This window comes from Perca flavescens, chromosome 11 (genome assembly GCF_004354835.1).
Source record: "Perca flavescens isolate YP-PL-M2 chromosome 11, PFLA_1.0, whole genome shotgun sequence".
Lineage (NCBI taxonomy): Eukaryota > Metazoa > Chordata > Actinopteri > Perciformes > Percidae > Perca > Perca flavescens.
The window spans coordinates 4,265,466-4,291,463 of record NC_041341.1 but is presented as its reverse complement, the minus strand read 5'-3'; the positions used below and the strand labels follow the sequence as shown (position 1 = coordinate 4,291,463).

At 40.0% G+C, this 25,998-nt stretch overlaps 2 protein-coding genes across 2 annotated transcripts in view; both read left to right on the top strand.

Moving 5' to 3' along the window:
- The first annotated feature begins 532 nt into the window (after positions 1-532).
- Positions 533-7,828, top strand: LOC114564285 (galactose-specific lectin nattectin-like). Its single transcript, XM_028591541.1, has 5 exons — positions 533-592; positions 3,924-4,013; positions 5,529-5,663; positions 7,556-7,670; positions 7,764-7,828. The coding sequence occupies exons 1-5, from the start codon at positions 533-535 to the stop codon at positions 7,826-7,828; spliced, it is 465 nt and encodes a 154-aa protein (XP_028447342.1).
- Positions 7,829-18,849: 11,021 nt separating this feature from the next.
- LOC114564284 (bone morphogenetic protein receptor type-2) overlaps positions 18,850-25,998 on the top strand; it is a gene marked incomplete at its 3' end in the record, with an annotated part of 34,793 nt that continues 27,644 nt past the window's right edge. Inside the window, exons 1-2 of the mRNA XM_028591540.1 lie at positions 18,850-19,096; positions 20,262-20,440. Of these exons, the coding sequence (XP_028447341.1) occupies positions 20,365-20,440 (76 nt within the window). The remainder of the gene's footprint in view (positions 19,097-20,261; positions 20,441-25,998) is intronic.

Here is a 25,998-nt window from a genome sequence, read left to right as displayed (position 1 = left end):
TTTCCTCAGGAGGGTGGCTGGTGTTTTCCTTAGAGATAGGGTGAGAAGCTCAGTCATCCATGAGGAGCTCAGTGTAGAGCCGCTACTCCTTTGAGTTGAAAAGAGCCAGTTGAGGTGGTTTGATCATCTGGCATCGATGTCTCCTGGATACCTCCCTAGGGAGGTGTTCCAGACAAGTCCAGCTGGGAGGAGGCCTCTGGGAAGACCCAGGACTAGGTGGAGGGATTATATCTCCAACCTGGCCTGGGAACGCCTCGGGATCCCCCAGTCGGAGCTGGTTAATGTGGCTCGGGAAAGGGAAGTTTGGGGTCCCCTGCTGGAGCTGCTGTCCCCGCGACCCAACCCCTGATAAGCAGATGACGATGCAATCTATCAAATACTAAACCATATCTATATCATATAATACACTTATAACTAGCAGGATACTTTACTTTGATAAATAGCTCATTAATTATCAATTGCAGTAATTCATTGTCTGCCATTATTTCCTTGTCTCTGCAGTTTGTTGACTTTCTTTAACTTCTTTCCACAGATGGCGTCAGTCTTTCTGTTTGCTTTGTTGCTCTGTTTGTCCAGCGGACTGTTGACTGCTGTAAGTACACTCTTAAAGGGGTGATAGAATGCAAAACCGATTTTACCCTGTCATAGTTGAATAACGACAGTTTGGTGGGTAAATAGGACATACATAGAAGCTCAAAGTCCCACTGACACCCCTTTACTATGAAAATCTCATATTTTGAAACTGCCGCTGAAAACGGGCGAATCTCAACAAAGCTAGTTGCTTACGCAAGCATCTCAAAATCCGGAACCTTAAGAGAACAGTCACGCCCCAACTTTTACATAGGCTACACAACTGAACTGAGATCAGGTTGTCTTCTGAATCTAGCTAGGTCACGCAGATCTCTGCTTTTCCATTACAAAATTCACTTCTGAAACTTTTTTATGTGAGAAATCAACTATTTAAAGCTCAAATATGGGCCGTTTTACGAAAATGGATGGCTAATTGCAAATTTTGTCCGACTGTGTGTCGGAGTTCAGCGCCGGTGCTGCCTGTGTTGTTGCCTCGCCGCCCAGCCTGCCTTCCTTCACACACCCCGGCCTGCTCTGAGCTCGATTGAGCTCCGTTACGGCTTGCAGCCCACAGCACTCCATACCCGCGAAAAGTCACCGTTTTTTGGCAAATGGACTACTACACGCTGGTGCTCTGACAGAGCTCCAGGGCCTGCAGCTCCCCTCTTCCTGCTAGCTAAATGCCCGGTGTGTGTGAGTAAGAGCGCGGTCAGCGAGCTTTTTGCACCAGCAATCTGTTACCACAGGTTCCAGTTAATCTTTTAATGTGTGTAATTATAATGTGTTGAGTTATTTAAACAAACGATTGGGGAAATAAACGCCGCTTGTCCGCGAGTCTCATTGATAGAGCCTGCGGCTGGATGTAGCTCTATCAATGAGAGCTAGCTCCTCCTAGAATTCCTCTGAAATTCACAAATATTCATTAACTTGAAATCGGACACCGTTGTTAGCGTTATAAGACATTTAGGGAGATGAGTGGCTTGACGAAATTCAAACTGTAAATATACACACATTATGCGGTAAATGAAGCTAACTATCCCTGATTTGTAGCTAGCTACACATAGCTAGGATTGAAGGGACAGTCATAGCTAACGAAACCCCCACTGTTCACAAAAATTCATTAACTTGAAATTGGACAGCGTTGTTAGCTTTATAAGACCTTTAGGGAGATGTTGTATAAGTGGCGTGATGAAATTCAAACTGTAAATATACAGAAATTACGCCAAAAATGAAGCTAACTATCCGTGATTTGTAGCTAGCTACACATAGCTAGGATTGAAGGGACAGTTTAAATTCAAACTGTAAATATAGCTAGTTATGCTGACAGCCAGCCAAAATTAACTGGAACTGTTGTAAGAGATTGCTGGTGTAACAAGCTCGCTGACCGCCCTATCACTGTCACACACGGGCCATTTAGCAGGAAGAGGGGAGCTGCAGGCCCTGGAGCTCTGTCAGCGCAGCAGCGTTTGGTCCATTAACCCCAAAACGGTGACTTTGGGTATGGAGTGCTGTGGGCTGCAAGCCGTAACGGAGCTCAATCGAGCTCAGAGCAGGCCAGGGTGTGTAAAGGAAGGCAGGCCGTACAGCGAGGCAGCAACACAGGCAGCACCGGCAGCTGAACTCCGACACACAGTCTTACCAAATTTGCAATAAGCCATCAATTTTTGTAAAACGTCCCATATTTGAGCTATAGTTAATTTCTTGCTTAAAAAAAGTCTCAGAAGTGAATTTAATAACGTAATAGCCCGACAAACAATGTATAACTTTGCAATGAGACCTGCTGTCGAGTCTCCCATGTGTTTCTATGTAGTTTGCTCAAACCAATCAGCGCGTAGCTCATTCTGAATTTTCATGAGCATACCATATTTGGAAGAAAAGCTCTTGTTCCAAATAGAGCCATATTCACAGGGTAGTTAAGGGCCTAATAAAATAGCATTCGGGCAATTTTCAGCCCAACCAATGTTACATACCCAATTAGGAGACCTTAAGGAACAGTGTAAAATACCCTATATAATCATTCTATCACCGCTTTAAGAAATAAATCACTAAAATAACAAAAAAAAATTCTGGCAGCTTATTACCCAGACATTGTCTGTTAAAAACAGATATTTGGTGTTTAGCTACAGTAAAAATGAATGTTATGTTATTATAAACAGTTTTTAATAAACAGTTTACAATCTTCACTTTTGAGTAAATGTCGGCCCTGTTCAACAGATGTTATTGCAAATATAGATACAAACGCTCGTATAATGATGCTAATTACTCATGGTTGTGCTGTTTGCGGCACATTAACCCCTTGATGCCTGAATTTATTCACAATTATATAAACAAAATATTATGTGTGTTTCTGGTTCCAAGCTGATGCTAAATTAAGTTGAGATTGTTAATTTGTATATAGCATATGGAATAGATATAAATTTAGGTATGATGCAAATTAGCGACAACAGGCATTATGGTAAAATTCTCTACAAAATGGTAAAATTAATAAAACACATAGTAGATTTCATTTATGTCACAAAGTTGTTAGAACTTCTAAACTGTAAATGAAAAATACATCGATCTTGACAACGGCAAGAAAGAAAACACTCTCCTACTCCCTAATATTGACAGTAGTTTCTTTAGGGTTAGGGGTAGGGTTAGGTTTAGGGGTAGGATTAGGGTTAGGGGTAGGGTTAGGGTTAGGGGTTAGGGTTAATTTCGCTTACGTGAACCGGATGTATCTCCCACTCCGACCGGTCCTACGAGAAACCAGTGCATGCAAAAGGTTCCTAGGTATGTATCACATGTAAACAAACCGGCATTGGGGGGAATACACACGCTATCTCGCCTGTAGTCGGAATGGAAGGGGTTTGATGCAAATTAGCGACAGTCAGCGTTAAGGGGTTAAAGTCAACTGCAAATGGTTCATTGCTACTGATAAGTCTCATTTTTCCATTTTTATCAATAATAATTGCACTCATAAATGTGCATTGAAAATTGTCAGCTGATAAAACATGTGCAACAGGGACCCTATTCATATAACATCTAAAGCTAAATGTAGCTCTTAACTGGCTGAGTTAGATGGTGATTAACACTAAACAGTAGACAATCAGTCCAGTCTCCCAACCATAAATGCTGTTGGCTCTTAAAGTCTTGTGTAACTTATACTAAATTGACATTTTTGTGAACAGTGTTGTGAAGAAAATAAAACCTCCCGCCCAGGTCAGAATAGTATCTCTGGCTCGTTGGGTTGCTCTGATTGTAGTCTTGCATTGCCAACTCTATCTCTACAGTGCTGCGGAGGAACAATCCAATAAATTAACAGTTGTCGATATAGACTAGTCTGATTGTTTTTGGCTTGTTTGTTCATACAGGGTGCAGCTTCCTGCCCTTCTGGTTGGACTCAGTTAGGCTCTCGCTGTTTTGCTTTCTACAACCAGGCAAAAACCTGGGCCGATGCAGAGGTACAGCAGTTCTTTCTATCATAACACATGTATGCTTAGGGACTGTTCGTTACTTATTCAAGGGGCCACCGGAAGAGTTTTGGGACCTTTAGTCAAAATAGACCTGACCCTCCCTTCAGCAGCAATACATTTTGGATAATGACTGGGAGAAAAAGGATGACCCTCCCCAACAATTTATTGTACTGATTTACGCTTGGCAAAGCTGTACAGACTTCCAATGTTTTTTTACAGCCATGACAAAGATGGCTAAACGGCTGCATTCTGACGCATCACTCTCCTCTGTTATGGTGTGGGGGCCATTTCAGTAGATTTACTCACTGACATTGTTGTGGAAACACAATAAGCATGGAAACTAAATGCACACTTCCTGCGTTACTTCAAATATTAAGTTACTCCTCTAGTAAACTAGTATTCACAGGAAATAAAACAATAACACATTTAGACCATTTAGCAAAGCACACTGGTTAATTCAACACTGGTTGCTATGGAATCGTCACTAGGCTTCCTCCATAATTGAATATTTTAGCATAGATAAAAGTTCCGAAGCTGAGCATTATCCAAAACTCCATTTCTCAGACGAGCGTCAATTTGGGAGCTTGCATGCTACCACTCCTTCCTTCTCAAATGCCTTGAAAAGGCTGTCGTTTGCAACATTTCACAAATTATCACCGGTACCGAAAGGATTTACCTCCCGTGTCATGCCTTCCCGGCTGGTGATATCCACGTCGCGAGTTTTGGTTTTTCAAAATACAAGCTTGCGTCTGGTCAGCTATGTTGTTGTATGGTGTTTTGGATGATTTTGAACTAAACAGTACGGCAATCATGCTAATGAATACAATTATTTTTTCAGCAGACAACAGTTACAACACGATTGAGCTAGCAAAGCAGTTTTGTGTTTATATGTGCGAGCGGAATTTATTCAGTTTGGAAAATCCCACGGTCTCTAAGCTACAGGTCTGGCTGACTAAATAGGGAGTGACCCATCTGCTAGCGATAGGGGCCGAGACTGAGAGAGCTAAATGGAGCTGCATGAATAAATATGCACCAAACAAGCCACTTTGAAATTTTGCTCTTCTCATGAATACAAAAGTTGGGAGACCCTCCCCTGTAGACTAAAAAAAATTGGATGACCCTCCCATCAACAAAGAATAAAAACACATGACCCTCACCTATTTTCCTCCAGTGGTCCATTCCATAAATACCAAATGGTCCCTTAATACCAATGTACTTTAATAATTTACTGCAGTAAAACTACTAATACCACATACTTAGAAAAAAGATCAAACACTCCCAAGACATGAACACCCGTTAATGCTGATGATACTTACATACTTTTTCTTAAGTAACATTTTAAATGCAGGACCTTTATTGTAAAAGAGTATTTTTACAGTGTGGTATTAGTACATTTATTGCAGTAAAGGATCTGACTACTTCTTCCACACCACATAAGTATTAGAATGTCCCCCTGCCCTGAGATCGTATCTGTTAATAATGTGATTATATTGTCTCCATTAGTTCTTATGCCGGGGCGCTGGTGGGCATCTGGCTTCCATCCGCTCAGCTGAGGAACATGCATTCCTCAAAAACTACATTAACCAAGTGACCGGAACACAGAAAACTTCCTGGATCGGAGGCACTGACGCAGTGCAGGTGAGACTTTTATCATCACACAGGAAGTGATGTCTCTCATCTCTCAGCCTGTTCTCATGAAGCATTCGTACATATAGCTGTGAAAAGTAAAGCACTGCAATCTGTAAGTATTCCACGTTTTTATTAGATATGCACCGATTACAATTTTCTAAGCCGATTCCGATATCATTTTTTAACCACTTTACAGCACACACAAATATTTATTTTGTATCTTTTCTTTAATAGAAAATTTTACATTTTGCATAGAACATAGAAAATTTTTTGAACAGATAATGGATCACTATAAAATAGAACTATATAAATTACTCCTGGTGTGGGAAATTCACACACATCTAAAGTGCAATGTTAGAACCATTTCCTTCTTTTCACATCCAATATCCAACTAAAAAAATATTATATACAGTACAGGCCAAAAGTTTGGACACACCTTCTCATTCAATGTGTTTCTTTATTTTCATGACTATTTACATTGTAGATTCTCACTGAAGGCATCAAAACTATGAATGAACACATATGGAATTATGTACTTAAGTGCCACTAAAAGTGTGAAATAACTGAAAACATGTCTTATATTTTAGATTCCTCAAAGTAGCCACCCTTTGCTTTTTTTGATAACTCTGCAAACCCTTGTTGTTCTCTCAATGAGCTTCATGAGGTAGTCACCTGAAATGGTTTTACCTTCACAGGTGTGCTTTGTCAGGGTTAATTAGTGGAAGTTTTTCCCTTATTAATAAAAAAGTACTGTACTGTATATGATATATTTAGCAAACTAAGCTTCTGTATGTATGAAAACAGGGAAAACAGGTAATGGCAATAAAATAATAAAAATAAAATAAATACAGCCTTGCAGTATAAAGATATTTCTCAAAACACACACACAGGCCTGTTTGAATGTCAACAGTAACGTTCCAGCGTGTAGTTCCTTTTTTAGCAAGTTTGCTTAATAAAGTTCATTGTGCATAAATATGAACACTACCGTTGCTATCAACAGGCTTTTCTGCTAACGTTAGCTACCGATGGTTACCTTGGAACAATTCAGCAAATAGACGTTACCCTAGTGTGCCGTTACCTGAAACAGATGATTTAACTTCACCGCTCATTTTACTCACACAAGGAGAAAACACAAAACTTTCAGCCAGGAAACGGGTGTTCATGTCCTGAAGAAGTTAAGGAGAAAACACAAGACTTTCACCCAGGAAACAGGTGTTCATGTCCCTGAAGAAGTTAAGGAGAAAACACAAGACTTTCACCCAGGAAACAGGTGTTCATGTCCTGAAGAAGTTAAGGAGAAAACACAAGACTTTCACCCAGGAAACAGGTGTTCATGTCCTGGAGAAGTTAAGGAGAAAACACAAGACTTTCACCCAGGAAACAGGTGTTCATGTCCTGAAGAAGTTAAGGAGAAAACACAAGACTTTTTCACCCAGGAAACAGGTGTTCATGTCCTGGAGAAGTTAAGGGGAAAACACAAGACTTTCACCCAGGAAACAGGTGTTCATGTCCCTGAAGAAGTTAAGGAGAAAACACAAGACTTTCACCCAGGAAACAGGTGTTCATGTCCTGGAGTGTTTTAATCCAAACCACTTTTTTTTCCAATCTTAACTAGTCATTTTGGTGTCCAAACGTAACTGTGGTTGCTGCATGATGCACACTATCCCACTCGCTGTCACCTTTTCTCAGCTAAATTTAACTGTCATGTCACCGGCAGGCGGTCGGCTAATTTCGTAGGATTTTGTACAAAATTAGGCAATTGTGCTTACATTTTCAGATGATATCTTACAAACCCGTTCATAAAAATGCGTTGAGTCTCGTTATAGAAAATAAAAAGTCTTCAGTATTAAAACAAAAACTCTTGATTTCACTTTGACTTTAAACCAATCTTTCTCCTCCAGCTGTTTACTTGGTTGTGGACTGATAGATCCCACTTCACCTACAAAAGCTGGAATGCGGGGGAGCCTAACAACTACGGTGGAGCGGAGTTCTGTATTGTGATGAACTGGGGTGGAGGTAAAAAAAACATTTAAAACATCTTGTATGTTGCACTTTTAAATATAAAAGTTAAATGTAATCAGTTATATTGGTTGGACACTCTCTCTACAGCAAACTGGAACGACTGGGGTTGTAACAAGCAGGCTTCTTTCGTGTGCTCCAAGAACAGCGCATAAGTCTAACACACCATCATGATGCCTCTCCAGCTCATCTATAATCTCTATCATTGATTCACTTTCAGTTTGTTCAGCAGACAGAAACAGCTCTCTGCTGACAGATGACTCACTTTCACTTGTTTATTATCTGAAGAGTTAGGGAACAGTTCACATTTGGGTTTAAGATTAGACAGAAACTGGCTCACTGAGCTGGACAAAAATAAATCAGTAATTGGACTTTTAATCTACAGTAAAAAAAACACAAAATGAAATAGAGAAAACATTTGAATACTCATGCATCTTTTTCATTTTACAGTTAGTTTACTGAATATTATCTGTTATAAACAGCGCCAAATCATCTGATAAAATATTAACAGAATTTACAGAACTCTCTCTGAGAGTTGTTCAGATCAATACAATTCTCATGTGTGTACGCTAAATATGAAGTTCCCTCGAGCAGACGTTAGCTTAGCTTAGCTAGACTGGAAACAGGGTAATCAGGTTGCTTAGCTTAGCGTAAAGACTTGAAACAGCTAGACTGACTCCTTCCAAAGGTAAACCTACCCGACATGAGTGGTAATGAACTTTTTATCCAAAATGTCCAGATAGAAAATAAAAGTGTATATTTTGTCGGACCTTTCTGTGATACAAGAGGAGAATGCAACTGTAATAACACTTCATAATAATTATTAATAATTCATATAGTCCACTGGTTTAATGAACTGGTTACTTTTTATTCTTAAAACCGATGTGTTGTGTTCTTTATTCATCTGATTTCCTTTCCTATATAATCAACTAAGCATTCAAAAATAAAAGACATATTGTCACAAAAACAGTGTCTGGTCCTGACTTATTAATTAGTGTCAAATTATTATATTCTTGTGAGTATTTCATTCCGTTAATAGAACAAGGTTAAGATACTAATCCAAAATACAAATGAACTCATTGATGAATAGATTAAGTAATACGATAATGTTTATTTTAAAGTGTAAGACCACATGAATGTCCTCCTACGGGAAAATAAAGTTTACTTTGACTTTTTAAAGAACGTATGAGAGAAAAAGAAAACAAAAGAAGTAAAAGTACCTAAAACCACAGTGTACAATTACTCAGTTATTATAGAAATCATGGATTCAAAATATTAACTTAAAAAGTATCAGCATCAAAATATACTATACTATAATATACAAAAGTAAAGTACTTATTATAAAGAATGGTCCATTTCATAATTAGATTATTGTGTGAGTGGTGATTCAGCAGCATTCACAGTATTATTATTTGATTCTTTAATTATTTCTTCAGTATGTTTTTTTGGTCGTGTCTAACTTCTGCACACGTTCAGCCACAAGAACCATTCAAATATCAAGATGTACAACTTTTTAGAGACTGCAGGACTGTAGACTGCAAACTGCAAGAGATGGGTTTAACTTGAAAAGGGGGCATAACTTAATTGTCCTTAGTTGTCCTAATCCAGAGTCCAAATCACACACTAGGTTAAAACGAGATGTTGTCGGTGTAGAAATATTGGCAGTTTAAAGTTGCTGACAGTTAAAGGTGTATTCGTGCTCATGGCAAAAGAGCTGTGTGCAGTCATTGAGGAAGAGGCAGTTCGTTTAGGCCTTACATGGCATAAAAGTGCATTGTGGACCAGACAGATAAGCAGAAAAACAGGAAAGACAGTTAAAGTTTTGAGAACAGAAGAGGAAGTTGCACCAGATTGAGCCTTGTGTTTTGGTAAACTTAAGTCCAATAGAAAGAAGGCGCAGGAGTTAAATTTATCTGGCCTAAGGGCCTTATATCCGACTACATTCGGAGACATGTTACGAAAAGAGCAGGGGGAAGTTAGTTTAATGTTAACGCTTGACATTGTTACCCCTAATAGTTCCGTGTCAATGCTTTGATTTCTCCCAGTTTTATACACAGGCTCTTGTCACAGTGTAGGAATGCACGTTCAAATTGCCAGATAAGTGACAACTTTGTTCAGCTTATTTTACATAACAATGTTTTATGAAAGCCTGGTAGAATTAACAGGCTAAAATAATTAACTAATTTAGCTGAAATGAGGTATCATGGCAACGCATGGCATCCATTCATGATCTTGAAGCAGGGGGCGGAACTTGAAATGGACTCACCTGGCTTTTAAAGCACATGATGGGAAATCTTGAACTAGTTTTTCTGCTATTAATTCTTTAATATTAATAAAAAATATTAAGCTTTTTAAAAAATGTTTTACATTAAAGTAACAATCTTCAATCTCCAACTGTATCTACTGATTCATACTTGATTCAAACTTTACTGGGGATCAATAAACAGCATAAATTATTATAAATTAAAACAACACAGTCTCACTCCCTACTCGTCAAATGTATGACGCATGGTCAAGGACCCTGGCGTCAAGTTTCAACCAAATAGGGGTACCCTTGGCGTTATTTTTTCGACGAGGGGGTCCGTCAGATAGACATTCATGTTATTCCCTCACCGTCGGATATCGACGAAAGAAAAAAACACCCCCCCCCTTAACCGAAATCTGTGACAGTTATTGGTATTTTTAGCCCAATAACCGCTGTTTTAATCAACATTATTCACGAGATATAATCATGGTTTATATGTATTTCTTTTTATGTTATTATTTCGGTATATTTCGGCCAGATAAGCTGGATTGCTTTTTTGTTGATTTATATTTTTTAAACTATAATGCTACATCTATCAACATTTATTTAGATGTTATCATGGTATTCATTTCTTTACTTTAATAATATTATTTCGGTCTTATTACCGGTGAAATATTACAGTATATATGCTGTAATACAGAACATTACGATATGATCTGAGCAGGAAGCATTCAAAGCCGATAGGCCTATCCCACAATGCAATGCGGCCATTCATTTCAAAGAATCAGGCAGCGATCAGCTGGTCTTTAACGCCAGGATCGCTTCAATATACATATATACAGTCAGTGGTCAGTATTACTTCAATATACATATATACAGTCAGTGGTCAGTATCACTTCAATATACATATATACAGTCAGTGGTCAGTATCACTTCAATATACATATATACAGTCAGTGATCAGTATCACTTCAATATACATATATACAGTCAGTGGTCAGTATCACTTCAATATACATATATACAGTCAGTGGTCAGTATCACTTCAATATACATATATACAGTCAGTGGTCAGTATCACTTCAATATACATATATACAGTCAGTGGTCAGTATCACTTCAATATACATATATACAGTCAGTGATCAGTATCACTACAATATACATATATACAGTCAGTGGTCAGTATTACTTCAATATACATATATACAGTCAGTGGTCAGTATCACTTCAATATACATATATACAGTCAGTGGTCAGTATCACTTCAATATACATATATACAGTCAGTGGTCAGTATTACTACAATATACATATATACAGTCAGTGATTGTGTCACCAGCAACAACACGTTGCTCAGTTTTGTTCCAGTAAGTTATGAACCATAATAACGTTTAAACGAATCCGCGGAAAACTCCGGAAGTGACGTAGTACGTCCCGGTCAGCGGATACGAAGATAAAAATATATAATATTCGTAATATTGATGTTTTTTTCTAACGTTGTATTTGAGGAGTTAAACAATAAAGATAGTTATAATAATAAAATACAGTTTCATGTATTTGTCTCATATATTGTGTGCTCGGCCGGCCGGCGGGCCATTTCACGGCAGACAGCAGAAAGAGGAGCGAACAGGTCCCCCACCCACCCGGAAGAACTACAAGTGCTCAAGCTTTGTAACAGCTTCTGTGGCGTTTCTTATGGGAGTTGTAGTTTTAAAGTATATTGGTATATTTCTCATAAGTAGAAGTTGGCAGTGTATAATTTTGGATACACCCTGGGGTTTTTTGGGATGGAGAACACACTGGTGTCATCAGATTTTAAAAATCGAATCGTTAAATAGGTGAAAATAGCTTATTACCATATTTGACAGTGCTTACAGTGGATAAACTTTGGTGACCATATCTACATGACAGCTGAGGTCCAGAGCTTTCTATAACAGCTGGTTTTATGTGTAGAACCTTCTGTTGCTAAATGACAGGCCTTCATACATGTACTGGGTTCAAGGTTCAGAGGTCAATATTTCAAAGCAGGAGTAATGTATCCTCTTCAGACTGACATATGTTCCTCTCCAGGTTGAGACCTTTCCAACGATGTGTTTGCTATAGTCCTACGACAACGTTTTAATTTTTACACATCATGGAGACCACTTAGCAGGAGATACTTTATTGTCCCCAGAGGTATATTTGCCTTGAGTTCAAATGCTTCACAAATAAGACTTGACATATTGTTTTATCATACAGCTGACATACTTACAATAAAAAACAACATGAACAAAGTGATATAGGCTAGACTGAAGCACATCACACAGCAACAATCTATTGCTCATCTTTCACAAACAGTGACAAGAGCAACACAACCAATAACTAATAATGCAGTGTGATTTTAAATCAAACTAAGTCCCACACATAAATATACTTATGTTTTTCCCCTTTAGTCTTTGCTATTAATATTCATCAACTGCAAAATTAGAAAATTGCGTTTTTAAATAACTATGTATGGAAAATAAAATAAAAAATGCTTCTCTTTGTATATAGTTTATTGTTTTTCACAACAGTACAATTGCAATTGCAATTTAGTCAAACAAGCCATTAGGCTGTATTTCTAAACACTCAACTGTAGGTTTTTTATATAGTATATATAAGGCAAATCAAAGTGCTAAATATAAAACACAATTTTTTCATTATTAGTATTTTATTGTGTAAATTCTCACGTACAACGTGGAACATTCTTTCACAGACGAGATGTGGAATTTCCACGTCACTTCCGCGGATTCGTTTAAATGTAGACAAATACATGAAACTGTATTTTAATATTATAACTATCTTTATTGTTTAACTCCTCAAATACAACATTAGAAAAAAATATTAATATTACGAATGTTAGGCCTATATATTTTTATCTTCGTATCCGCTGAGCGGGACGTACTACGTCACTTACGGAGTTTTCCGCGGTTTCGTTTAAACGTTATTATGGTTCATAACTTACTGGAACAAAACTGAGCAACGTGTTGTTGCTGGTGACACAATAACTGACTGTATATATGTATATTGAAGTAATACTGATCACTGACTGTATATATGTATATTGAAGTGATACTGACCACTGACTGTATATATGTATATTGAAGTGATACTGACCACTGACTGTATATATGTATATTGAAGTGATACTGACCACTGACTGTATATATGTATATTGAAGTGATACTGATCACTGACTGTATATATGTATATTGAAGTGATACTGACCACTGACTGTATATATGTATATTGAAGTGATACTGACCACTGACTGTATATATGTATATTGTAGTAATACTGACCACTGACTGTATATATGTATATTGAAGTGATACTGACCACTGACTGTATATATGTATATTGAAGTGATACTGACCACTGACTGTATATATGTATATTGAAGTGATACTGACCACTGACTGTATATATGTATATTGAAGTGATACTGACCACTGACTGTATATATGTATATTGAAGTAATACTGACCACTGACTGTATATATGTATATTGAAGTGATACTGACCACTGACTGTATATATGTATATTGAAGTGATACTGACCACTGACTGTATATATGTATATTGAAGTGATACTGACCACTGACTGTATATATGTATATTGAAGTAATACTGACCACTGACTGTATATATGTATATTGAAGCGATCCTGGCGTTAAAGACCAGCTGATCGCTGCCTGATTCTTTGAAATGAATGGCGCATTGCATTGTGGGATAGGCCTATCGGCTTTGAATGCTTCCTGCTCGGATCATATCGTAATGTTCTGTATTACAGCATATACTGTAATATTTCACCGGTAATAAGACCGAAATAATATTATTAAAGTAAAGAAATGAATACCATGATAACATCTAAATAAATGTTGATAGATGTAGCATTATAGTTTAAAAAATATAAATCAACAAAAAAGCAATCCAGCTTCCCTGGCCGAAATATACCGAAATAATAACATAAAAAGAAATACATATAAACCATGATAATATCTCGTGAATAATGTTGATTAAAACAGCGGTTATTGGGCTAAAAATACCAATAACTGTCACAGATTTCGAGGTAAGGGGCGGGGGGCGTGTTTTTTTCTTTCGTCGATATCCGACGGTGAGGGAATAACATGAATGTCTATCTGACGGACCCCCCTCGTCGAAAAATAACGTCAAGGGTACCCCTATTTGGTTGAAACTTGACGCCAGGGTCCTTGACCATGCGTCATACATTTGACGAGTAGGGAGTGAGACTGTGTTGATTAAAATGTTCCAAATCTTTCATACATCTGGGGCTATTCTTACACATTTCAAGCTTTCCAAAAAACATAAAATATTCCACTCTTGTTTCATATATTATTGATATTATTCAACATTTCAATTATATTCTTACTAATTAAACCACTCCCACTTTTCCAACTCTTTGCACTTCTTCATGTTTTTTCTTACGCGTTTAAAGCGTAACTCTCGCCAAAATGTAACCTAGGGTCTTTTTGTGAATGTACTCAAGTCAAACCTTCGTTTAAAAGCATAATTAGGAAGGAAGCGCCACTTTTAAGATTGACTGTATTTTAATTTTCTGTTAAATGTCCTTTTGAATGTGAGTGCTAGGGGCACTACTATGATCACATCAAAATCATTATTTTTAAAACACTAAAATCTCCGAATGCAAATGAACAGACTCCATAGGAGGAAATGTCATTCTCATATGAGGCTCCTTTATCAACTACGAGGTCAACATTGTTTTTCACCAACGACAAAACAACGAATTATAGTGATTTTGATGCGATCATAGTAGTGCCCCTAGCACTCCCAAAAGGCCATTTGACCGAAAACCAAAACACGGTCAACTTAAAAGTTGCGCTACCGTCCTAATTATGCTTTTAAACAAAAGTTTGACTCGGGTACATTCAAAAAAAGACCCTAGGTTACATTTTGGCGAGAGTTAACCTTTAAGCCGGCAATGCAATGTAGCTTCAGCTTTTCAGCATTCACACGCATCCGAAAGGATTCTACTTCCAATATACCCTTTTTAAAGCTTTAGTTTGTAACGTTTTGATATTAATGAACATCCGTTGCATTCAAGACTTTGCAAAATGAGTTGCTACAACGTTAGTTTAGACTACCAGCTCCACAAAACTCTCTCTGTTTATCTCAGTATGGCTATGTTCAGAAAAAACTTTCGCTCACAGAGACTTGAGTGAAGATAATGACCTCTTCTGAAGAGTCCATCATGTTATTTTAATTCTCTGTGTCCTCTTTGGCTACACTTGTTGTCCTTGTTGTCATTACTTAGAATTTCTCATGGGAGAGACACAAGCACTATTAGCTTTAATATATTGCTTGAAATTGTCTTTACACTTTGACAACAAGCCTATAGATAACTTATGGGCTCTGAACAAAAAGCGAAAAAGATCCTTCTGTAACTGCTGTAACTCCCGTAAAACCGCCATGGTTACCGTCTTTCTGTTGGAGGTTGAAGCTCGATGGGATAGCCTACAGCTATGGCGACGACAAGTTTAGGAAAAGATCGTGGTTTGGATTAAAACAGTCCTGATGAACTAACACGCGTTTCCTGGTAAAAGTATTAAAAATATATGACTGTAATAGCCTAGATTTTGCTGGGCTTGGTCTTCATGGACTCTTTATATAACGTTAAGCCTGTAAGTATAGCGCTTGTGTATGTAGATGAAAACATGTACTCTTTGTCTCTTTGGCTCTAGTCTCCCTTTGCCAGACCATCCACACGCCGCTGACCTGAGGAAGGTCTGACTAGTCCACACAATATTTCTGGATGGGAGAAAAACGTGCTCTGGTTTATTGGCATTTCTTTAAACCAATCACAGTCGTCATGGGCGGGGCTAAACTCTGCAGGGAACACTGTAAAATAGTCGTGCAACAGAAAACTCTGATTGGACGGATAGTCTAGCTAGCTGTCTGGATTCACCCTGCAGAGATCTGAGGAGCAGTTAACCATAGTCCTCACAAATCAGCCGGAGGTTAGAACCCCAACACAGAGACAGAGGAAGGGGACGCACATCCGGCCGAAAATACACGCATCCGTTTGAATTTCCTGTGGCACCAGAGCAATCCTGGAAGTGGAACTTAGACTTTCTCTTTATTGATCCTTTCGGGATGACTCCCGCAAGGACATTAGATTTCCAGCAGCAGTTTTCAGCAGCTTACAAAACACTTAGAAAATAAAGAGGTACATACAAATGAACAGAAAAACACCATTTATAACCATGAAACATACAGCACATACACAACATACTGAAAGCTGAAGATGAATAGCTTACGAGAAGAAGGTGCCCATAAGAAGGTGATTAAATTAAATATATAACGGAGCAAATGTTAAAGCAACTTACCATGGAGATCCCACATGTAGACTAAAACAAAAATTGTATTCTGCATTTTCATTTTTTAGTTTGTTACTTGTTTTAAATGTTGGTTCTTGTTTATAATCTGTCCGAAATCATATTAATGTCCAGCACTTTGCTCAACCTGGTTGTTTTAAATGTGCTTTACAAATAAAGTTGGAGTGGATTGGGTCGATTTTAGACCCTTTTTATTCATCTCAGTCCCCCTAAAAAATATTATAATAAACACAATTTTTTTTAATCAATTTTAGTGCTTCAAGTCAGAGTTTGTGAGCAAAGAGTTACAGGTTCAAAGGGTTTGAAACAGGTGTAATATCCTGTGTGTCTGACGCTGATGCTACGCACCTGTGACCCAGTCAAGGAAAGGGTTAACAGAAACCTAGTGTTGACCAATCAGAGGAGGGTATGGTGCCAGACTCCCGCCTACCTCACTACCTGAGTCTCTATCTCATCTGTCAGAGGGAGAGAGTGTGTGTGTGTGTGTGTGTGTGTGTGTGTGTCTGTCTGTCTGTCTGTCTGTCTGTCTGTGTGTGTGTGTGTGTGTGTATGTGTGCGTGTCTGTGTGTGTGTGTATGTGTGCGTGTCTGTGTGTGTGTGTGTGTGTGTGTTTGTGTGTGTGCCTGTGTCTGTCTGTGTGTGTGTTTCTGTGTGTGTGTGTCTGTCTGACTGTCTGTCTGTGTGTGTGTGTGTGTGTGTGTGTGTGTGTGTGTGTGTGTGTGTGTGTGTGTGTGTGTGTGCCTGTTGAAGTTTAACATTGGTAGTCCCCAGAGCAGAAGTTGGTCATTTCATGGTGCAGATCAGAACCCAAATTGAAAATAAATAACATATAATATAATATATAACAGTATAAAATGAACTGATTGTAGAGTCTTTTACCAACTCCTACATGAGGCCATGAGGTGGGACCAGGGGAGAACTAGCTTGGCCCCGTGCCAATAACCAATGTCCACACTCTGTCTACATTTCGGCGCTGTGACCCATTTATTCTCCTGCCGGCCTGCTCACCGTCACACAAACATTACAGTCCATTTTCATGTTCATTTCTGGTTTATTTTCATCCATTTTCCTTGCCAAACTAATCAAACAATGACACACACTGACACAGTGAAAAGCTGTCAGCTTTCCCCTTTTTCCACACAGCGGTGTACCTGTGGCTGGTTACCTGTATGTCTTCCCCAAGGCAGTACTCCACCTAGTGGTCAAACATAAAACTGCACATGAATTAGCATAACCAACATGGTAGCCTATATAAACAAAACAAAGTGGTGTAATGGCTCCAACACTAATGATTGGTAATAATCCTTTAAAACAGACCTCAGAACATATCACTGAAACTCTGTCTCACATCCTGAATGGTTGCCATGCCTACAAAGGTATGTAAATAGCATGTCATGACAGACTAGTAGACCTCATAGTGAAAGACATTGCAAATCACTTCCCTCCCTCAGTAAGAATGTACAAACATCATCATGTTCCCCCACTGCAGTAGTACCTCTAGTACTCTCTAGTACCTGGTGGCCAACACACCAGCTGTAGTTATTATCAACGAGGAGTCCAGGGAGGTGCATGTTTTAGAGGTAGGCTGCAGCTTTGATTCCAGCATGGAGGAGTCTTTCTACACCAAGGTAGTTAAATACCAACCACTCCTAAACACCATCTCAGAGCTGGGCTATAGGTGTGTGTGTGTGTGTGTGTGTGTGTGTAGGTAGTTAAATACCAACCACTCCTAAACACCATCTCAGAGCTGGGCTATAGGTGCACACTACTAGTCTTCATATCTGGTAGCCTAGGAAACACACACAGGCTGGTAGTAAGAGGGCTGCAACAACTCTGGATGGCCAAAAATAGGGCGAAACGGCTTGCAAAATACTGCGCCATATCTGCTATGGTATTGGTAATAATCCTTTAAAACAGGGATCTTCAACAGGGATTTTTTTTATTACAGTTTTAACATGAATTCAACATATTATTAGCAAATATAAATCCCCACTGTTTACTGGTCTATAGGTAAGGTAGTCACTTAGGTGGCCCCCACAGATACAGTTAATAAGGATTCACTCTGCCATGTGTATGTGTAACATTAAAACATGATTTTTAAAATAATGCCAACAATTATTAGGCTGTTATACTTTAATAGCTTAGTATTCTATGCAAAAAAAAAAAAAAAAGTATGTATAAAGGCTTTAGGCCACCCTACACGTTATTGTAGGCCCAGTTTAATATGCAACTTCATTTTAGACAATATGTGTGGTAGGGTGTCCCTGCTCTGTCTCTCTTTCAGTTAAGGGGTCCTTGGCTTAAATTTAAAATGATTTAAAATGTATATTGGAATGAATATACAGTGACAGTGATGACTACACAAGCAGCCAGATATGTTGAATTCTTATTTGGGGAATTTTAAGGTAAAGGGGGGTACGACTAAACTAGAAAAAAAACAATACCGGAAACACTTCGGATTCATCTGGCAGCTTGATTGCAAGGGGCTTTTATTTTGAAAGTGTCCTCCGGAAGCTCAATGGGACTCTGACAGAGTGTGCGTGGCCGCAGAGAAACCGAGCGCAGCTTCATTTCTGCGCATTTTCTGATTCTATTGAAGAGACCTGCGGCTGGACTTGGATTATTAATTCAGAGGAGAGTCCGGGCCGAGCCGAGCCGATCCGAGGCGAACCGAACAGAGCCGAGCTGAGCCGGACCAGAACAAACCCGAAAATACAGACAGAGAGCCAGACAGGCTGCTTCATCTCCTCCTTCCAGAGCCGACCGGAGTCATCCTCCCGGTATGAACACGCACAGACACACACACACGCACACACACAAGGACGCACGCACGCCACTCCCTTCCGTCCTCAGCTCTAATAACGCCGCCCGTCAAATTTACCTGCAGGCGAACATCGCAGGTGATCAATAATATCTAGTCATAGTCATATCAGTTACACACACATGTACCATCCTGTGTGTGTGTGTGTGTGTGTGTGTGTGTGTGTGTGTGTGTGTGTGTGTGTGTGTGTGTGTGTGTGTGTGTGTGTGTGTGTGTGTGTGTGCGCGCGCGCGCGCGTAGTACAGGTGTGTGACAAAGACACAGATGGCTCATGAAGGTTACAGAGAGCTGATTGGTTGGTTTTTGGTGTAATATATGACATTAATATAACATATTATGAGGCCATTGATGTTTCACTGATTAACATTGAAATATTATAACACATTAAGGTCAATATTTAGTTATTATACTGACTGTTAGTCAAACAGAAGGATTAATCACCAAACCCACCAGACTCCATGTAAATAATCAGGACTTTTATCATCGTAAAAAACACACTTAATTCAAAGTGGACAGAAACTAAATAAAACTACCAAAAGCCATCTTGGTTCATCTTTCCACTGTTCCAACAATCACCACTCTGGTTTGGTTGAAATAAACCCTTAATTCACCCATTTACATGTGGAGATATGCTGGCTTTATAAAAGTCCTGATTATTTACATGGAGTCTGGTGGAGATATGCTGGCTCTATACACGCTAAAAGTCCTAAAATACATGCTAAAAGTCCTGATTATTTACATGGAGTTTGGTGGAGATATACTGGCTCTAAAAGTCCTGATTATTTACATGGAGCCTGGTGGAAATATGCTAAAAGTCCTGATTATTTACATGGAGTCTGGTGGAGATATGCTGGCTCTATACACGCTAAAAGTCCTGATTATTTACATGGAGTCTGGTGGAGTTTGGAGTGATGGTCCTGATTTTTACATGGGGGAGATATGCTGTTTCATGTTAAACCTAAAACATGGATCTTCTATACTCCTTTAACTAAAATGGTCTATCTCCTGATTATTTACATGGATCTGGTGGAAATATGCTGGCTCTATAGAATAATATAGTATATAGAATAAAGGTTGAAAACATTGCCCTTTAAATGTGTAATCTGTGTGTGTTTGGTTTCCAGAGGCGATGCTGTGCGTCTGACCCGGGATCAGTGATGCCGGCCTCCTGCGCGTCAGTGTGTGTGTGACGTCTACAGGGACTCGAACCTGCGTCGTGGAGCCAACATGGCTGCCGTGTGTGGAGCTTCATTAACAGTGTGCCTGTGTTTCCTGCTGCTGCCTCCTGCTGTCACCGCCACCGGTCAGTGCTAACCCTAAACCTCTCCTCACACCACATCACATCAGCCCCATTCACCCAAACACCACACTGGTTAAATATAATGGGTCCACTTTCATTTTCTCAGCCCAGTTTTTTAGGAATCCGCAAGAAACACACCGAATTGTCAGATCTGTGAGTGGAGTTTTTGCCGGCTTTAACAACAGTAGGAGAAACTGACACGCTATTTAGCCTAGCTTAGCACAAGGGCTGGAAGCAGAGGGAAACTGTTAGCGTAGCTCCATCGAAGCCCCAAATCTTGTGTGATTGTGTGACTTTGGTGAATCTGAACTTTAGGCCTCCTGCACGCTGGCTGCGTGGCACAAGGGTGTCGGCTGCGTGGCGTGTCCGTTTATATTTCAGTTCCCATGGTAACAGGTTAAAGCGTGCACACTGCCTGCGTGACACGCACGCCTCAGGAAAATGCATGCACGCTAGAAATAGGACCAACACCTATTTTTCACGCCATACCCAAGCGTGTTGGAAGCATTTCCAAGCAACATAGAATAGGAAAAGATGTTAATATGTCATTTAGACACAAATACATATTAATAAATGACATGTTGATGATTGAAAGTCTCGAGGTTTTGATATAAATGTCATTAAATGTGATTTTCTAATATGTCACATGTAAATCCAGAAGGAAATATTCTGGAGCCTATTCAATTCAATTCAATTTTATTTATAGTATCAAATCAAAAACAGAGTTATCTCAAGATACTTTACAGATAGAGTAGGTCTAGACCACACTCTATAATTTACAATTTACAAAGCCCCAACAATTACAGTAATTCCCTCAAGAGCAAGCATTATAAATGGCTATTGCGACAGTGGTGAGGAAAAACTCCCTCTTGGGAAGAAACCTCGGCAGACCCAGACTCTTGGTAGGAGGTGTCTGACGGGGCCGGTTGGGGGTGCGAAGGCGATAATAGTCGCATTGAAAATATTCTGCCGATGTTGTCTTTGCTGTTATCAGATCAGAATATATTTATGTTTATGGGAAACATCCGTGTGTCCAGACAAGGCTAGCAGCAGCAGACACCTTTCTGGTGGGGAAAGACGTAGAAAACACCACGCAGCCAGTGTGCAGGAGGCCTTAGTCACCAAACAAGACAAACTAACTAGGCGATGGAGGCAGCGGTAGAGCAGCAACTCCCGCGTTCAGCCAGGGAAAATGAAATGAAATGTTTTTGTCAAAAGGAGTCTGGTGGCTTTGAAGAGAGCCGAGATAAGGGCTCCAGTTCCCGTCACAAAGGGCTGTCTGACAGCACGATAAAGGGCTGAGAAGATTCTAAATATAGCCGACACCGACTGGAGAAGTAGCTCGTACAACCACAACAAACGTGTTACTGTCTCTTTAAGAAGGAGCTCCTTGATGAGTCAGCTTGTGTCATATTTTAATAGTTTAATAACGCGTGTGAGCCAATCATGAATGCTCCTCTTGAGCCGCGATCTCGCTTGGACTCCGTCAGGGATGATGTCAGTCAACCCTTCAACTCCCATCATGCACCAGTGTCGGCTCACAAAAACATTAGAAAGTAGCGTGGGGTGTGTTACAGGAACACAGGAAATAACTGCAATCTCACACGCACACACACACACACACACACACACACACAAACACACACACACACACACACACACACACACACACAGACGCACATACACACACACACACACACACACACACACACACACAGAGCACATACACACACACACACAGACAGACGCACATATACACACAAACACACACAGACTCACATATATACACACACATACAGAGAGACACACACACAGACATACAGAGAGACACACACACAGACATACAGAGAGACACACACACATACAGAGAGACACACACACACACACACACACACACATTGTCGTCAGCCAGTCTAAATTTTTGTGTTTTTGTCGTGATGTGTTTGATAAGACGCAGACACACACAAATGTGTGTGTGGTTATATAACAGTCATGACGTGTGTATGTGTGTGTGTGTGTGTGTGTGTGTGTGTGTGTGTGTGTGTGTGTGTGTGTGTGTGTGTGTTACAGTAGACTAAACACAGAGTGTGGCTCCAACACAGTTTAGGGAGGGTCAGTCAGATTCCTGAGAGTTGACGTTGAGCTCCCCGAGGACAAAGACACTTTATATGTTTAGGTTTTTAGAAACAAGATGCCCCAGCTCAGAGTCCCTTCCTGTCTCAGAGTCCCTTCCTGTCTCAGAGTCCCTTCCTGTGTGTGTGTCCACGCCTCTTATGTCTCTAGCGGGACGTCCCGAGGAGAGTCACTACCCGATGGGAGTAGAGCATGCTCAGATTTAAACGGTTTACAGCATAATGCAGGGGTGTCAAACTCATTTTCACTAAGGGCCACACTGGAAAAAGAGAATCACACCAAGGGCCAGACATGGAGAGTTTATTGACATGCTTTTGTTACGGCATGTCATTTTAAAAAAAAAACATTTTGTTAGCTTTTTTCCTCATTTTGTGTTGTTTTTGTTCTGACTTTTTTGTGGCTTTCTCAGACATTTGTCACCTTTTTTGTAAATTTGTAGCTTTTCCCGAAATTTTTGTATGCTTTTTGTCGCATTGTTGTTGACATGAAGCACTACAAAAGTCGTCAAAAGAGTTCCTTAGCCATCGTAGAATTTAGCAAATCAATCAAATAAATTTTGTTTTAACAACAACCTGTTTCACAGCCTGAATATGAAAACTCTCTCTGCTCCTGGGGGGGATTTCTGAGTCTCAGAGTCGGCAAATCTGCCATATTCTGCTTTGAATGTCATATTATTGCAGTTTTAAAAAACACTTTCCTGTGTTTGTGGTTTGGTGCAGGTGGGCCAACATTTATTGTGAACCCAAATTTATATACGGGCCGGATCTAAATCTGCAAGGGGCCGGATTTGGCCCCCGGGCCTTGAGTTTGACACATGCGGCATAACGTGTCTTACTGAAGTCCATGAAATTAGGGCTGTGCTTGATTTGAAGAAATTCTTAGTGGACTAACACTCATTCAGTTGTACCGACTAATCAATTAGTTGATTTAATCGACAGATCTGTAAATCTGAGTTTCTCCATTAAGAGTCATGTTAAAGCACCACTTTAATTCTTGTGTTTACCAGAGATGTGCTCGTACCTTTCTTGGAAATAAGTCATTCAGCATGAAAACAGCATCAGACATGACTAATGGACTAAAGAGATCTAAGTTGACTAAGACCAAAACCACCGACAGAGGTGACCTTGCTTAAGTAGAAATTTTGGGTATCTATACTTTACTGGAGTAATTATTTTACAGCAGACTTTTTACTTCTACTCCTTACATTTTCACGCAATTATCTGTACTTTCTACTCCTTACATTTTAAAAATTCATATTTCAGTTTGGCTTGTTTTCATTCCGGCTCGTCATCGTTAAAGAATACACACAAAAACCCCTATCCAGATAAATCGCTCCATCCGGAGAGAGTGAATGTGATTGTGGTTGGATGAGAAGTATAAACATAGTCATTCCGACACTCTATTGGTTTGTACGCGATCCATCAAACCTGCACAGACCCGGTGCTAATACGGCACCGGTGCCTTAACCACCGTTGTCTACCGGACCGAATAGCAACGCTGATTTTGGTGCCTTATTTAGGTGCCACTTAGATGCCTGCGCTTCTCTCTGATGCTCCGAAAACGGACGTTAGAGGGAACTGAACATCGCCGCACGGGACGCTAGTTAACACTACAGTTGGCAGCAGCTAACGTTAGCCTACGGTTAGCTAGTTAACACTACAGTTGACAGCAGGTAACGTTAGCCTACCGTTAGCTAGTTAACATTACAGTTGGCAGCAGCTAACGTTAGCCTACCGTTAGCTAGTTAACACTACAGTTGACAGCAGCTAACGTTAGCTTACCGTTAGCAGCTAGCAGCTGGAGTAAACACGGTTAAAATGCTGACAGCTAAACGGTGTAAAGTGTGTCAGTATTTCACTGGAGAGGACTGTAACACCAGGCTGTAGCTGCCGTTGTGTGAAACACACAGACTCAGCCTGAATAAGTTATTGTTATGTTATTATTACATTTTTAATAAATCATTTAATTTTGACCCTGTGGCCTTAGCAATACAATGTTGCCTTGTGCTGTTCTTTTTTTTTTTAGATCAGCTTTTTATTGTTTTATATTTTTGAACAGACAAATACAATTGGACAAGGTACTCCTTTTATGTGTATGTATATAGATAGATAGAGAGATAGAGAGATGAGAGAGGTATGATTGTAATATAACATAGTCAATGTTTTTTTGTGGAGGTGAGGTTTTGTCCTTAATGGCATGTTTTCCCCCTTACATTACTTTTACTTTTATACTTTAAGTAGTTTTGAAACCAGTACTTTTACACTTTTACTTAAGTAAAAGTGCTCGGTCATCAGCTGTGTGCTCGGTCATCAGCTGTGTGCTCGGTCATCAGCTGTGTGCTCGGTCATCAGCTGTGTGTTTGGTCATCAGCTGTGTGTTTGGTCATCAGCTGTGTGCTCGGCCATCAGCTGTGTGTTTGGCCATCAGCTGTGTGTTTGGCCATCAGCTGTGTGTTTGGTCATCAGCTGTGTGTTTGGTCATCAGCTGTGTGCTCGGTCATCAGCTGTGTGCTCGGTCATCAGCTGTGTGCTCGGCCATCAGCTGTGTGCTCGGCCATCAGCTGTGTGCTCGGTCATCAGCTGTGTGTTTGGTCATCAGCTGTGTGTTTGGTCATCAGCTGTGTGTTTGGTCATCAGCTGTGTGTTTGGTCATCAGCTGTGTGCTCGGTCATCAGCTGTGTGTTCGGCCATCAGCTGTGTGCTTTACCAACAGCTGTGTGTTTGGTCATCAGCTGTGTGTTTGGCCATCAGCTGTGTGGTCATCATCAGCTGTGTGTTTGGTCATCAGCTGTGTGCTCGGTCATCAGCTGTGTGTTTGACCATCAGCTGTGTTTTGGTCATCAGCTGTGTGTTTGGTCATCAGCTGTGTGTTTGGTCATCAGCTGTGTGTTTGGTCATCAGCTGTGTGCTCGCCATCAGCTGTGTGCTCGGTCATCAGCTGTGTGTTCGGTCATCAGCTGTGTGTTTGGTCATCAGCTGTGTGTTTGGTCATCAGCTGTGTGCTTCATCAGCTGTGTGCTCAGTCATCAGCTGTGTGTTTGGTCATCAGCTGTGCTCGGTCATCAGCTGTGTGTTTGGTCATCAGCTGTGTGTTTGGTCATCAGCTGTGTGTTTGGTCATCAGCTGTGTGTTTGGTCATCAGCTGTGTGCTCGGTCATCAGCTGTGTGTTCGGCCATCAGCTGTGTGCTTTACCAACAGCTGTGTGTTTGGTCATCAGCTGTGTGTTTGGTCATCAGCTGTGTGTTTGGCCATCAGCTGTGTGCTCGGTCATCAGCTGTGTGTTTGGTCATCAGCTGTGTGCTCGGTCATCAGCTGAGTGTTTGACCATCAGCTGTGTTTGACCATCAGCTGTGTGTCATCAGCTGTGTCAGCTGTGTGTTTGACCATCAGCTGTGTGTTTGGTCATCAGCTGTGTGTTTGGTCATCAG

Excerpts from the sequence above, each read along its gene's own strand:
- LOC114564285 (XM_028591541.1), top strand. The coding sequence starts at position 533 with ATGGCGTCAGTCTTTCTGTTTGCTTTGTTGCTCTGTTTGTCCAGCGGA. Across the intron at positions 593-3,923 it reads CCAGCGGACTGTTGACTGCT|GGTGCAGCTTCCTGCCCTTC; the intron begins GTAAGTACACTC and ends TTGTTCATACAG. Across the intron at positions 5,664-7,555 it reads GAGGCACTGACGCAGTGCAG|CTGTTTACTTGGTTGTGGAC; the intron begins GTGAGACTTTTA and ends TTTCTCCTCCAG.